Genomic DNA, 11446 nt, shown 5'->3' with positions numbered 1-11446 from the left:
GGACACTTCTGTTGGAAAACTGTCCAAAGAAACACTGTGGGTGATGTTTTGTCTGGTTTAGGAGCTGATACAACAGCTTTGGTAACAATCGCTGTCCCTCCTTTACAATTCAGCTTATTTCAGCCAGGCTTCGGGGGGCAGAAGGTGGAAAGCTCCTCCAGAGTTCATAAATACAGGCAAGGAGACAAAGATCCTGCCACCACTAAGCCAACGCATTGGCCTTGTTAAACCCCAGTAAAAACCAGGCTCTGGTGCTTCTCTGGAGCCCGGCAGCCGCAGCCCCCGCGTGCGGAGATGTTTGGACTATCGAGACCCTGCCCTTAATGAAGAAGGTGATACGGAGCGGTAAGAGGTCTGGGGCAGGAGGTGAGGTGCTGCGGCTCGACCGGCGCGGTCCAAAGGCGAAGGAGAAACAGCAAAGCGCAGCCAGGGAGCCGGGGGGGCAGCGGGGGTGTTGGGCCGACCGCGTGCGACGGGCTCGGCCGCGCTGGTTGAGCCCCGGGGCAGCCCTGGTGGCGGAGCCGCGGCCGTCGCACAATCGCGGATGGGGAGGAAGAGGCTGGGGCGGGTGGATCGGTCTCCTCGGTGGGGTGACTCGGAACACCTCTTGTTGAGCCCCCCAAGTGTCTGCACTTGGTTGTTCCAGCCCGTTCTGGCGGCAGCTGCAGACTCTCAACTTGCCGTTTTCGGCGGAATTTCAGCTCTATCTCCTGTTCTTCCTCTCCTGATGGCCCTTGGGGCACCACCCTCTGCTTACCCCCATTTCCAGCAGCTGGGAGAGCCCCGGGGGGGCCTTTTCTCTGCTGTTGCCCCCCAGCACAGCCGGTGCACACACATGGGGTGGGCTCTGTCACCGCAAACTGTTCTCAGCCGTTGCATCGTGTTGCCTCCGTTTCCAGATGCAGCTGCGTTCCAGGGACAAGGGAGGACCCTCATCTAAACCAGGGCTTGTTGCTTAGGGATTATTATTATAGCTTAGGAGAAAAGGGACAGAGGTAGAAGAGAGGACCCATAAAGGGATGTCTGAGGTTTGGAGTAGCAGAGGTTTGGGTGAAAAAGGCCAATGCGGGAGTTACGGCTCATGCGCAGGGTCTGTTTTGGGGTGTCAACCCCGCACTTGTTGGCACTGACTGTGCTGCTGCTTCTCCATCAAGGCCGATATGTGAGCTGGGTGTGTACCCCGTGGCTCCGAAATGCTGCTCTAATAAAGAAATACATTTCCTTCCCAATCTCGGAGCTGTTGGGTGTTCCTTGCTTTTGGGAGGTGCTTTAAATGTGAGTGCCAGAGCCGTGGGCTGCGAGAGCAGCAGCTGCGGCGCGATGCTGAGCTCGGGGCTCCCTCCCGTCCTCCTGTTCCTCACAGGGCTGGAGCTGAGCTGCTCCCTGAGCGACGAAGAAAGGAAGATCATCCTGGATGGGCACAATAAATACCGCTCCCAGGTCTCTCCTCCTGCCATGGACATGCTCAAGATGGTGAGTGGCTTTTATTGCGGGGGAATATTACATATTAGAGGGTGTTTGTGTAGCGCAAGCCTCAATTTCAAGAGGGATTGCAGTTTTCTTTAGGGGAGGCAGAGCAATTCTTGTGTAGGGCTACAACGAGGTATCAACAGGGGAGTTCTTTCAATTGCCTCTAATTGAGTTTCCTTTCACCTATGGAGTTGGTTTGGGTTGTTTCTGGAAGCTCTGAACTGTGGTGTGGTGCTCGGTGTGAGCACGAAGCAGCTGGTGCTCCCGTGTGTGCCTGCTGGAGCTCCCGGGGACGGGGAGGAGAGGCAGGTGAGATGTGACCACGGGCAGGTGACACGTGGCCATGGGCAGGTGACACGTGGCCATGCACAGGTGACATGTGGCCATGCACAGGTGCCCCGGGCTGGAGCAGGAATCCTGCCGTGCAGGGTCACCTGGGACACTTTATTTGCCTTTGCAGCTGAATGGGTGCATATCTATAGAAGGGAACATCAACCTCAAATGTTCAGTCATTCGGTTATTTGTGCTTCCCATCCTGCTCCTCATCCCACCACAGCCTGGGGGTGAGGGATCCCCCATTTCTTTTGGGGAAACTGAGTCAGGTCCCCACTGTTTTGTGGGCTTGCAGTGGCAGCCAGAAGGAGCTCTTGAGCTGGTGCTGTTTTTTCTCTTATTTGGACCCTCGATTTGATTAAAATTTGGCTACGGTGATTTATCTTGCACCACGTGTGATTTTTCTCACTGTTTGCACTGCGCACAGAGGAGAACGGTTTGTCACGGATAGCTGGGGATCTTTGCTCTTTCATTCTCAGTGTGCTGGGGGATCTCTCTGTCTGGCCCCAAGGTTGCCCAGGCTGCATTAAACCTTTGTGGGCTGGTAAATGGGAAGAAAAAGCCGCATTCGGGCATCGGAGGTCTGACTAGTGACTCCAGACTCAAAGGGGACAGAGGCAGAACCCTGAGCACCGTGATCCCACGGACACCCCCAGAGCAAAGTGCAGAAAACGGGGAGAGAAAGGTATTCGGAGCCAAAGTCTCAGGGGAAAGAGTCTCTCAAGGCCCTTAAGGCAGCGGCAATTCTGCTGAAGCTTTGATGGCCAATCGTGGGCTTTGAGACGCTCCCCTCCTTTTATTTCTGCTTAAACACGAATGTTCAGCCTACAGCAGCCCTGTGGTTTCCCATGGAAGCGCCGGCCTCTCCTCCCTCCAGCCGCTTTTGGGTAGTCCTGTGCTCCCAGCTCACCTGCTGCGGTGGCGCCGAGCCCGGCCCGGCTCACCCGCGGCTGTTTGGGACGCGGGGCTGGTTGCTGTGGAAATAGGTGGGTGGTGGGGGGGGGACACAGAGCCTACAGTCATTTTGTAATGAGGCAAATCCTGCAGGTGCGGGTCTCTGTTTACGGAGCCAGAGAGAGAGGGATGAGCGCCTCCCAAATGGGGTTTCCAGCCATCACTCTCAGCCGGGCTTGTGGCCACGGGGGGAGGACAAACAATGTCCTGTGCCCCCAGCCAGGGCCTGTCCCCATCCCCTCGACATGTCCTGCATCATGGCCACGTTCTGTCCCCCTTTGGATCCACTCAGCCCCGGCTCCATCTGGGAAGGTCCCCCCGCTTGGGACCGGCCGGTTGCTGGGCTGCCATCCAGCCCACTGCAAAGGATGGTCCAAACAGCTGTGGCGTGGAGTTCCCTGTGTCCCCCCCTGCAAGAAATCCCCCTCTCCTCCTCCTGCATTTCGGTGTGGCCGGTGGGCTCAGCTGGCGGTGGGGCCGCTCCAGAGGGGGCTCTTGGCAGCCAGTCGCATCTCAGATCCACCAAACAGATGATGTTTCCCCAGAGCATGTGCACCCAGGGTCTGTGCAGCTCAGGGACGTGTCCCACTCTCCTCCCTTCCCCACCCTGGTCACAGAGGGATGTCCCCAGGTCCCTCCTGCGTGACCCAGGGTGAGTTTTCTTCCCTTCCCCATCTGACTTCCCAGTTTCTCTGCACTGAGTTTGATAGGATGAGAGGAAATGGCATCAAGTTGCACCAGGGGAGGTTGAGGTTGGATTTAGGAACAATTTCTTCCCCAAAGGGCTGTGGGGCATTGGAACAGGCTGCCCAGGGCAGTGCTGGAGTCACCATCCCTGGAGGGCTGGACAGACGGACATGAGGTTCTCAGGATATGGGGCAGGGACAGGGTTGGGGGAATGGGTGGACTCGATGGTCTTGGGGGTCTCTTCCATGATGATGGAAGGGTCTGCTCCATGATGATGATAGAGATGCTCCAGGCAAGGCTGAGGGTTGTGCTGATGCACTGATCTTCTCCTGTTTAACTCATAAGCTCAGGTTTGGTTTGTGCTGGGACTGACCATGGCGCTCCCCTCTCCTGAGGTCTATGTTGGGTAGGGACTTGAATTGTACTCATGAGTGGTGAAAGTGTGTCCATAGACCCCAGGGGTCCTTGGTATGTGTCCTTGTATACATCAGAGAGCCCCGTGTCCCTCTCTGGGTGCTGACACCGAGCTCCTTTCAGAGCTGGGATGCAGAGCTGGAGGCCTTTGCTCAAGCCTACGCAGAGAAGTGCATCTGGGACCACAACAAGGAGCGGGGCCGGCGGGGGGAGAACCTCTTCGCCATGGCCCCAGTCCTGGACCTAGAATTCGCTGTGGAAGACTGGAACGCAGAGGAGAAATACTACAACTTGACAACTTCCACGTGTGTCCCCGGGCAGATGTGTGGCCACTACACGCAGGTACCGGCATGGAGGGACAGGGCTGTTGGGAAAGGAGGCTTTGTCCTTTGTCCAGAGTCTTTGTGAAGGAATGAGGAACCAGGTGGGAATCACAGCGATCCAGGGGGACCTGGGTACAGTGCCAGCCATGACCAGCCTTTTGGAGAAGACCTTTTTTAACCAACTCTGCAGCCCTTTGTTGGCTGCTCAGCAGACCTGGGTGCTGGACTGTTTTAGGCAGAGATTTGAGGTCTGAACGGTTCTTCACAACTTGAGCGGAGGAGCAGAGATGGTGGTAAATATGAGGATGGAGGTGTGGATGGTTCCAGGACCAGAGATGGTGATGCTCTGCCTGGATGGTCCATACGGGAGGAAAGCTGTGGCTCTCGGATGTGTGGGGAGGTGGCCAAGATGGGCCCAGGGACAGGATCCTGAGTGCCAAATGTGGGGTTGTGGGACATGGTCACTCACTACAAGATGAAGTGGAACATCGGTGTGTCAATGCCAGGGGACAGGTTGCCAACGGGCCATCTGCCCGTCACCTCCACCCCTGCTCTTTGCCATAGGTGGTCTGGGCAAGCACGCACCAGATTGGCTGTGGGGCAAAGTTTTGTGAGAAGATCGAAGGAATCGACACGGAGGACATGTACCTGCTTGTCTGCAACTATTACCCACCGTAAGTCTCATCTCTGGTGTATCTTGATGGGGTTTCTGTGCTGGAAATGCCCTTCCCTTGGTGCCTACAGCAGAGCAGGATCTGGCCTTGGTCAGAAATAACAGCAAAGTGATTCTGAGAAAGGGCCTCGTTATCTTGGGCTGGTCCCAGAGGAAGGAAGGGGTGTCTGGTGGTCCCTGCCTGTGATTGCAGTGCTGAGGTCTGGTTGAGCTCCTGGCACAGACCCGTGGAGGGACCATCCCCCCAAGACCTGCCCAAGGCTGACACCATGACAGCTGAGGGTACAAACAGCAGCTCCCTGCTCTGTGCCGTGTCCTTCCCCACCAGCCACAATGGTCCCCTGGGGTGGAGACGACCATTTGGACCAGCAGGAAGGGTTGGACATGGGAGGAGAGGTGGGCATCCGCTTGCAAAGCCCCAGGACTGGCCTTGGGGACCCTTTGATCGGAGATGGTGGGACCAACAAGAGCGTCCCATCACTGCAGAACTTCTTGGGGGTCTGGAGCAGAAGGGAGACCAAGTCACACGTCCAAACCCCATCGACAGCTCCGTTCTGCGGGGCAGTGAAGGATCTGGTCCATGGAGCTGTGTCCCAGGGTCAGGCTGTTGAGCAAACGGCCCTGACAGTCTGTGGCAGGAGACCAAGACCTGTTTTTCACATTAATCCCGAGTTTTGCCTTGGCCGGGATACTCCCGTTGAATCAGAGCCCCTCTCAGGGACGGGTGTTTCCCCCTCTCCTCACGCCGCCTTTTTCTTGGCCTCTTCTCCTTCCAGGGGCAACATGAAAGGCCGAAAGCCCTACAGGGAAGGACCCTCATGCTCACAGTGTCCCGAGGGCAGAGTCTGTGTCGACTCCTTGTGCGGTAAGTGACGCAAAACGACGCGTGTCCCTGGACACGCTGGTGGGACCCAGACCCCTGGGGTGAGGTCCAAGCTCTGAACCCTCCTGGAGATACCAGGAAGCCCTTGGACCAGCAGTTCCAGGGCTGGACCATGAGACATCAGGTGCCCCTAAGACAGGTCAGCTGCCTCAAGATGAGGATGGACAAGGTCCTCATGCCCCCTTAGCCAGCGATTTTTGGCCCTTGTGTGAGGGAGATGAGGTGTCTCCAGGTTGGGAACCCCAGGATGGGGGATGCCCCACAGTGACCTGAGAGGATTCAGCTGCTGTTTCACCCCTCACTGATTTCTGGTGGCCCTGCTTGGCGCAGGGGACACGCTGAGGACAGCGAGCCCGACCCTAACCCGCGGCACTTTTCATCTCTCACCAGAACCCATTGTAGAAGAGACCACTCCAGCCCCTGTGACAACAAAGGCAAGGCCATCCACCCCACCCACAGCCCAACCAGAGCCCACAGCCACAGCCCAACCAGAACCCACCACACCAGTGCCCACCACAGCCAAACCGGTGCCCACCACAGCCAAACCAGTGCCCACCACAACTAAACCAGTGCTCACCACAGCCCAACCAGTGCTCACCACAGCCCAAACAGAACCCACCACACCAATGCCCACCACAGCCAAACCGGTGCCCACCACAGCCAAACCAGTGCCCACCACAACTAAACCAGTGCCCACCACAGCCCAAACAGAACCCACCACACCAGTGCCCACCACAGCCAAACCAGTGCCCACCACAGCTAAACCAGTGCCCACCACAGCCAAACCAGTGCTCACCACACCAGTGCCCACCACAGCCAAACCAGTGCCCACCACAGCCCAAACAGAACCCACCACACCAGTGCCCACCACAGCCAAACCAGTGCCCACCACAACTAAACCAGTGCCCACCACAGCCCAAACAGAACCCACCACACCAGTGCCCACCACAGCCAAACCAGTGCCCACCACAGCTAAACCAGTGCCCACCACAGCCAAACCAGTGCCCACCACACCAGTGCCCACCACAGCCAAACCAGTGCCCACCACAACTAAACCAGTGCTCACCACAGCCCAACCAGTGCTCACCACAGCCCAAACAGAACCCACCACACCAGTGCCCACCACAGCCAAACCGGTGCCCACCACAGCTAAACCAGTGCCCACCACAGCCCAAACAGAACCCACCACACCAGTGCCCACCACAGCCAAACCAGTGCTCACCACAGCCAAAACAGAACCCACCACACCAGTACCCACCACAGCCAAACCAGAACCCACCACACCAGTACCCACCACAACCAAGCCAAGGCCCACACCCACACTTCCAAGCACAGCCAAGCCACCACCCAAAACCACACTTCCAAGCACAACCACAGCCAAGCCATCAACCACAACCACACTCCCAACCACAGCCAAGCCAAAACCCACCACACTAGCACCCATCACAACCACAGCCACTCCAAAACCTGCCACAGCGCTCCCGACAACAATCCCAGCCAAGCTAAAACCCACACCAGCGGCCACCACAGCCATGGTCAAACCAAAACCCAGCACGCCAGCACCCACTACCGCTACTGCCAAGCCAAAGCCCACCGTGCTAACAACCACCACGCCAAAACCCACCACAACCACCACTACCATTAAGCCAACACCTACCACACCAAAAACCACCACAACTACTGCCAAGCCAGCACCCACGACACCAAAACCCACCACAACAGCCAAGCCAGCACCCACCACACCAAAACCCACCACAACAGCCAAGCCAGCACCCACCACACCAAAACCCACCACAACTACAGCCAAGCAAACACCTACCACAACCATGGCTAAGCCAAAACCTGCCACAGCTACAGCCAAACCAACACCCACCACACCATCTACCACCACTACAGCCAAGCCAACACCTGCTGCTACAACATCAGCAATGACAAAACCCACCACTACAACCCCAGCCCCTACCACAGCAGCAAAGACGCCGCCGAAACTGGCCACAACCACAAAGCCAGAACCCACCGAACCAGAAACACCAAATCCTACCGAGGCAACTGGGCTAACTCTTTCCATTGAGCCTGCGTTAGATCTGGATTATAAAGTATCTCCAGAGGCAGACACTGGAGAGCCCGTTAGCCCCTTAACCACAGAGGATCCAGCCTTATTAGACAGCATGGGCACAGCCTTCAGCCCCAAATCAGTCCCAGAAACAAACAGAGGTGTCAAAGAGGACTGGAAAGAGGGATCAGCCTTCTCCAGTCCACCTCCACCCCTCAGCCAAAGCGTTCCAGACATCAAGTTAACTTTCAATAAAGCTGAGCTCATAACCCCCTCAAAGTCAGTGGTCTTCAGCCCTGAGGAGCCCACCTTCTTGCGCTTAACGTCATCTGCCAAAGAGAAAAAGGGGCAGAGCCCTTTCCAGACCTCCCTCTCAGGTAAGGTGACTGTGGAGCCTGTCCTGGCATGGACGCTCGGATGTTCTGTGATCCCCAAGCAGCATGGAGAACGCTTGGGAGGAACCAGCAGCAGCCTGGTCCTCTGGATCCTCCTCTCGTTATGTGGCACCAGCCCTTGTCCTCGCTCTTTCCCTAACCCCGCAGGGCTGGTTGATGTCTTGTCCGTGACACGTGGGTTTGTTCCCAGCCTGCTCCCCTAACCCACCGGCTGCGTCCCGCCTTGGCTGCCTCGCCGTGTCCTGCTGCACGTCACTGACGGGCCTGCATGAGCGGGAGTTTCTCTTCTGTCCAGATTTTCCCCTTTCATTCCATGTTCTCTTCTGCCAGCAGGTGCCTTGGATGCTGAAGAACCAGAGACAAACTCAGACCAGACAAGCGTGGATCAACCCACAGCTGGAGCCCCTGGTACCTGCTTGGGGCTTTCGCTCTTCCTCCTACCCAGCGTCATCCTGGTGGGCCTTCTGCTTTGAATGGTCTTTCTCAGCTGTCCCTGCACCAGTCAGCAAGGCTTTCTTCAGCACTGGTTGTTCCACAACCCTGGTAGGCTTGGGAGACACCACAGACAACCCAGGTTGACGCGTTCTCTTCTTACGCTGCCTTATCTGCTCCAGCCCCGACGAGCCAAGGGCAGCTGGTGGTCCCATGAGAACCTGGTCCCCTTCCTGAGGAGACCCAAGGGCAGGAGGGTGTTTGCCATGACGCTGGTGACCTTGGACGCTTCTCCTTTCTTCCCAGCCAGCCTGGGCCTCTGGTCCGTTTCCCGGCTGGAGGTGATGAGCTGTCCCACCGGCCCGTGTGGCTGGCCGGCCCCGCCACACCGCGTCCCCGGGGGAAGCACAACGACTTGGAAACGACGAGACGTGGTCACGGGTTTTGGTGTTTGTCGGTAGATGAGACGTGGTGGTGGTGGTTGGGTTTGGTGGTTGTCAGGAGGAGTTTCCAACAAAACTGCTTTTTTCCTCTCCTGATGTGTCTGTTTGTCTCAATTTTGGAGAAATTTCACCTCTTGCGGCTTTTCGACGGGCTCCATTCTGCTCCTCTCATCTCTGCAGCTCTTCCCTCTCTCCTGCTCCCTGCCCCACGTCCCTGTTCCCCAGTTAAGCCATTGCCACAACTTCATTTTACGCGTGTGCCTGCAGCCGTGTGCAAGCACAGAAGAAAAACCTTCGGCTTTCTTCTGCATGGCTTCCTTCTTTGCGTAACTTAAGTGTATTTGAGTTTAGATACAGATCCCAGTTGACATATATTTTGCGTGTGGCGGAGCCTGGGCCAGGAGAAACAAGTCATCGTGTGCGCTGGTACAATTTGAGCTCGAGAGAGCCAAGTGGATGATGTTAGAGGGTACCGGTGGTTCCAGGACTTGTTGCAGGACCACTTTTGTTGCCTGGGACACTCTGTTTTATTCCCCCAGGTCTTTTCTCCCTTCACCTGAGGATTCCCAGTCAGGTGTGTTAAATATGTGACGAGCTTTGCAGACCGGTGGAAAGGAGGCACAGTCTCTTTCCTGGTTGTCGCATCCTTTGGTTTCTTTAATAGAAGAGGTGGAGAATGACCAGGAGGCCAATTTCTGTGTCATCCCCCGTGATGCTGTGTCCTGTGCATCCCCAGAGCATGCACTGAATAAATCCTGTTGTAAAAGGCTGTTATGGGGCGTGCACTGTCTCCCTGGGGGGGTCTGGTGCCTGGGGGCTCCTTATTATATCTGTAAAATGCTCTTGATTGTGTGTTTAGGTGGAATTGCTAAAAGCCAGTGTGGCTCCTGGCTCCTTTTTCTTTCCAAAAGCATCCAGGTGCCGGTTTCTGCAAGGTTGAAACTTAATGTTTTTAAGGTTGTGTAAAAGCAGCAGGAGATTGAGGACGACATGGGGAATATTCCCTGAGCGCCCAGCTGGGTGCAAAGCAAAAATGTGTCCCCACCAGGAATTTTTGGGCAAGGGAAGCAAGAGGATGTGAGCTCGGAGCAACAAAAGAGATCAAAAATGGGGCTGGAGTGCTGCGAGTTCCCTGTTTGGAGCGGCCCAGCCGCCTGCCTCTGCTGCTCCCACACACATCTTCTCATCTTTGCAGCAAAGAAAGGAGTTAAATGAAAGGGGATGGGGGTGCGTGTGCCCAGGCCCCGTGTCCCTGCAATCTTCTTGTCACCCAGCTCCGAGCAGCACATGGGGAAAGGGCTTTGCGATGCATAAACTCATAGTCTGAGCGCGACGCTGCGACCAGCCCTTTGCTTTTTGCTTTTCCCCATCATTCTTGCCCCACTTTGCTCTGCCTTTCCCTGAAATCCCGCGGCAGCAGCGGCAGCCCCAGCTCTCCTGCAGGAAACCAGCTGCCCGCGGGGTTTTTTGAGGTCACGGTCATTGCCAGCCCTGCGGGACGGTGACCGGCAGATGGCGGCGGGAGGGACGGCGCAGAGACCGCGCGGCTCTCAGCTCGCCGCACGGAACCCGGCGGGGAGTTCAGTGCTTTATTTAATCACAAGCGTCAGATGTAGTTAAGAACCAGATTAAAAATAACCTGCTGCCCAGGTGCCGTGGTTTGCTGCACGCTCTCATTGCAGGTGGAGCTCCTGCTGCCGAGCTGCTTTTGGGGAGAAAAAATTCAGCTTTGGTTCAGAGACAGATGATAGATGTACAGGCAGAGCGGCTGCTGTTCGCCAGTTTTAAGGGGCGAGGGTCCAGGCAGGGATGGAGCTGGGAGAGCATTGCAAGACCATGATTGGTTTTCTGTCTGGGTGAAGGAGACTGTAGCATTAATTCCCTAGAAAAGGTAAAAGAGCAGAAAAGCATTTCTCCTCCCAGCAAAATCAGGGCGTTTAGTCAGCACCTGATTCTTTGCAGTGCTGGATCCCCCACCTGCTCAGAGCCACGATGGAGGTGGGAGCAACAGTGCTGCTGATTAACAGCATTACCAGAAGCCCATCAAAACCATTCTAAGATGTAAACATTTTGCCATGATGTGGGGCCAGCTTGTAAAAACTATTGGGGTTCGTCTGCCTTAGGGTTTTGACTTCTGGAGTCACGCAGTAGTGCAAGGACATATTTACAGAGTTCCTTGTAACATACAATACGAAATGAGAAGGCATGTCCCCTTCTCTCTCCCCACTGTACCCCAGGACAGTGGGGCTGGGCCCTGCCAGAACAGGCGTTCAGGGGTTTGGTTTAATCCCAAATGAAGGAGTTTTAGGGAAGGGCAGGGTATGGTGTGGTGCACAGGGAAGGACACAAACCGTTCCAAGGAGACTCTCGCAGCATTTCCACTCTG

General features: G+C 56.1%; 1 protein-coding gene across 3 annotated transcripts; it reads left to right on the top strand.

The window, feature by feature from the left end:
* Window positions 1-126: 126 nt before the first annotated feature.
* On the top strand, window positions 127-9829 carry PI16 (peptidase inhibitor 16). Of its 3 annotated transcripts, XM_065038826.1 has the most exons (7): window positions 127-345; window positions 1364-1473; window positions 3982-4200; window positions 4746-4855; window positions 5631-5719; window positions 6128-8167; window positions 8516-9829. In XM_065038826.1, exons 1-7 carry the CDS (start codon window positions 324-326, stop codon window positions 8656-8658), a joined length of 2733 nt encoding a protein of 910 aa, XP_064894898.1. In that variant the 5' UTR covers window positions 127-323; the 3' UTR covers window positions 8659-9829. The 3 variants fall into 3 exon arrangements, with proteins under 3 accessions (XP_064894898.1, XP_064894897.1, XP_064894896.1); XM_065038825.1 differs by lacking the exon at window positions 127-345 and having other exon boundaries at window positions 369-1473; window positions 8519-9829; XM_065038824.1 differs by lacking the exon at window positions 127-345 and having other exon boundaries at window positions 369-1473.
* The last annotated feature ends 1617 nt before the right edge of the window (window positions 9830-11446 follow it).

Source organism: Columba livia, chromosome 22, assembly GCF_036013475.1.
Source record: "Columba livia isolate bColLiv1 breed racing homer chromosome 22, bColLiv1.pat.W.v2, whole genome shotgun sequence".
In the NCBI taxonomy this organism is placed as follows: Eukaryota; Metazoa; Chordata; class Aves; order Columbiformes; family Columbidae; genus Columba; species Columba livia.
This window is presented reverse-complemented; position numbering and strand designations above follow the sequence as displayed.

Coding starts and splice junctions, on each gene's coding strand:
- PI16 (XM_065038824.1), top strand. CDS start 1,321: ATGCTGAGCTCGGGGCTCCCTCCCGTCCTCCTGTTCCTCACAGGGCTG. Junction 4,856..5,630: donor GTCTGCAACTATTACCCACC/GTAAGTCTCATC, acceptor TTCTCCTTCCAG/GGGCAACATGAAAGGCCGAA. Junction 8,168..8,515: donor TTTCCAGACCTCCCTCTCAG/GTAAGGTGACTG, acceptor CTCTTCTGCCAG/CAGGTGCCTTGGATGCTGAA.